Source organism: Silene latifolia, chromosome Y, assembly GCF_048544455.1.
Source record: "Silene latifolia isolate original U9 population chromosome Y, ASM4854445v1, whole genome shotgun sequence".
NCBI lineage: Eukaryota > Viridiplantae > Streptophyta > Magnoliopsida > Caryophyllales > Caryophyllaceae > Silene > Silene latifolia.
In genome coordinates, this window is record NC_133538.1 from 82628230 (window position 1) to 82631329 (window position 3100).

Genomic DNA, 3100 nt, shown 5'->3' on the forward strand with positions numbered 1-3100 from the left:
GAAGGTAAACACTATGCGCTATACTTGTATAATTAATAATTATTTAGCATAAATGTAATATGCTTTAATAAGAAACCAAATTATATATACCTGTTAGATGGTTTGTTTCTTTGCAAGTAACCAAATTATATATACCTGTTAGATGGTTTGTTTCTTTACAAGTCCAAGAGTTGTGTCCTTGGTGGCCACATGTTTTGTAGTACCTCTTCTCTTTTGCTCTCTTCTTTAGGGCTTTTAACATTTGTGATTCAATTCTCTTGCCCTTGGTCCTACCCTTGTTTTTAGATTTTCTAGGAACATGAATGACCAACTTCTGAGGTATTTTGCAGCCCACATACTTTTTTATTTCTTTCATCTTGTCTTTCTTCTTTGCTAGAACACTTCTGTTACTAATCATATCCAATCTAATATCTCTCAGTTTTTCAATCAAAAGTTTCATGTCGTTATCATCACATTCAGCTACTCTGACACAAGAATAAGCCTCTTGCCACAGCTCAGTACTCAAACTTTTCCGATCAGAAAACTTTTGAGAGACATCTATCACTTTGCCTTCTTTATCAAAGACAGGCTTACTCATTGCACCTTTTGTCCATCTTTGCATTATGTACTGTTCTGGTATTTTCTGAAAATCTTGGTTGTGTAGAACCCAAAGGCAGTGCCTGCACAACAAGCCCATTCCTGAAACATAGAACAAGAACAAGTAATATCGATGTTATCTGGTGAATATGCGACGTTCCATGACTTATTTGGCATCTGCAAGTCTGTTAGAATATATATTTTTGTCTCATCAATCTTGTCCACATCTTTAAAACGGCAATCAGACAAAGCTACAACCAATTCTGTTTGGAAGTCTTTGGAAATGTTGTGCGAGTATATTTCAGAAGCATGGAATTCAAGGATTGAGTTTGTTTTCTGTGGGATTTCAGAGTGTTTGTTGTTACTGTTCAACTTGGACTGCTTGTGTCTTTGTGCTTCCAAAGCACTCTCATAGCACACCCAAAACTCAACAAGGGTCAAATGAGGTGTGAGGAACCTGGCAAAGAAACTGTTTTCACTTTCAGACCTTGAAGTAACCCTCATCAAGCCAGACATGAAAACATCTTTAAAATAGGCAGGGATCCACTATTCCCTAATATCATACAAATCTGAAAACCGCTCGTGTTCTACAAGCTGATAATCAGTCATTATCTTCCCCCATTGTTCTTCGAATTCATCAGGCTCAAGTTGGTTGTTCCAAGCACACCTATTGATCCTGCTCTTAAAATCCTCATCTTGAAACAGTTGATAACTGACTTTTTCTCTTAACTTTTTCATTATGTGCCACATGCACAGTCCGTGTGTTGACTCCTTAAACACTTCCGGGACTACCGACTTCATTGATTTGTCCTGATCAGTAATTGTAATTCTCGGATGGCGCCCGCCCATTGCTTCCAAAAATGTCTTGAACTGCCATCTGTAACACTCAATACTTTCATCACCTATCAACCCAGCTGCAAAGGTTATGCACCTTTTGTGGCGATCAATTCCTGTGAAAGGAACAAACACCATATCGTACTTGTTTGTTCTATATGTAGCATCTACTGATAACATCTCACCGAACAACATGTAGTTCTTTATGCAGATCAGATCTGCCCAAAACGCTCCAGCCAGACACTTGTTTTCATCTACTATAAAATCAAAGTAAAATGAACTGCATGTGTCTTTTTTCCCAATAAGATTCTCAACAAACATTTGTGCATCAAAATTACCAATGTAGGTTTTTATGTCCCTGACAAAGTTTTTGAAATCAACCTCAGTAGCACTGATATTGTCGTAACCTCCACACAGCTCCTTCCAACCTCTATAGGCTTTCACAACACCTAGTTTTAGCACCTTTCCCTTTGTGACAACTTGCTTATGTACCTCTATCATTTTTCGGTTTCCTTTCAAGAACATTGTAGATTTCGGCGAAGCAAGTGGATGGTTATGGGCTTCATCGAATCTGGTAACAATGTAAGTTCCATATTCTTGGTATTTGAACTGCACTAATGCACGACAGTCGATTCTTGTAATCGGCCTCACACGGCTTATGTCTGTCACATCAGATTGTTCATCATTCTCTGCATTATTAGTATCAGTATTAGTCCTCTTCCTTTTCCTACTTTCCTTTACACCTTGCCTATTGCAGACAACATTCTTTAATGCAAAACTGTTTGGTAACTCATTGCCTTTAATCCTATTTGTTGTTGCAAGTCTTGGCGTAAACCCACAGATTGTACAATATTCTTTGTAGAATAACTCTGCTGATTCTATTGTTTCGAATACTTGTCCTACTTTAGGTTTCTTTTCCCCTGGACAGAATGGAATGTAGTGGAGTGCATTTAATGGTTCAATTCTTGTTCTTGGAGTCGTAAAGCTGTAATTTGTAGAACAAGACGTACTTCCATCATTTGTACTCATTGTCTGCTTCAACAGTAGTTTAGTAAATAAGTATATTGAATATTATTACATCAATAATAATGTAGTAATCGAATTCTAATATGCTCTACAAAGATTGGTAATTTATTTCGTACAAATAAAGGTACATATATGATGTATTCCTACCAATGTCCATTGTCATGCCTTTAAAGGAACATGTATTTTACTGCTAATGTTCATAAGAAATATTGTTGTCCATTTTGATATAACATATATAAAATGTATTGAATGTTAATGACAGTAAACAAACAAATAAAAGATATAATACTATTTCATTAATATTAGAAATATTTACAAAATCCATTCAAGACTTTCAAAAGCATAAAGCCTATTAAGGGTTATAGTGAAAAAAAGAAAGAAAGCAAAAAAACAAGGGAAGATAATACAAAATAACAATATACTAGAAATATAACTTAATATATTTGTAAATTAATCTAACAGTCAGAGTCGTAATAACCCTCATCACCAGACTTGTCCTCATACAACTTTTCAATTTCATCTTGTTTTCTTTGTTTTTTTCTTTGTTGTGCTTGTCGTTTATGATGTCTAATTTTTTCTTCAGGACTAGACAAACACCTGCAAAGGCAGTATTTTTCAACCAGCCTTCCATTCTTTGTGATATTGTTCCATTTTCATTTCCCGA

General features: G+C 35.6%; 2 protein-coding genes across 2 annotated transcripts; both read right to left on the reverse strand.

Moving 5' to 3' along the window:
* Positions 1-600: 600 nt before the first annotated feature.
* LOC141628415 (protein FAR1-RELATED SEQUENCE 5-like) lies at positions 601-1092 on the reverse strand. Its single transcript, XM_074441562.1, has one exon. It carries the CDS (start codon positions 1090-1092, stop codon positions 601-603), a length of 492 nt encoding a protein of 163 aa, XP_074297663.1.
* A 30-nt stretch (positions 1093-1122) lies between these two features.
* On the reverse strand, positions 1123-2439 carry LOC141628417 (protein FAR1-RELATED SEQUENCE 5-like). Its single transcript, XM_074441563.1, has one exon. It carries the CDS (start codon positions 2437-2439, stop codon positions 1123-1125), a length of 1317 nt encoding a protein of 438 aa, XP_074297664.1.
* Between the last annotated feature and the right edge of the window lie 661 nt (positions 2440-3100).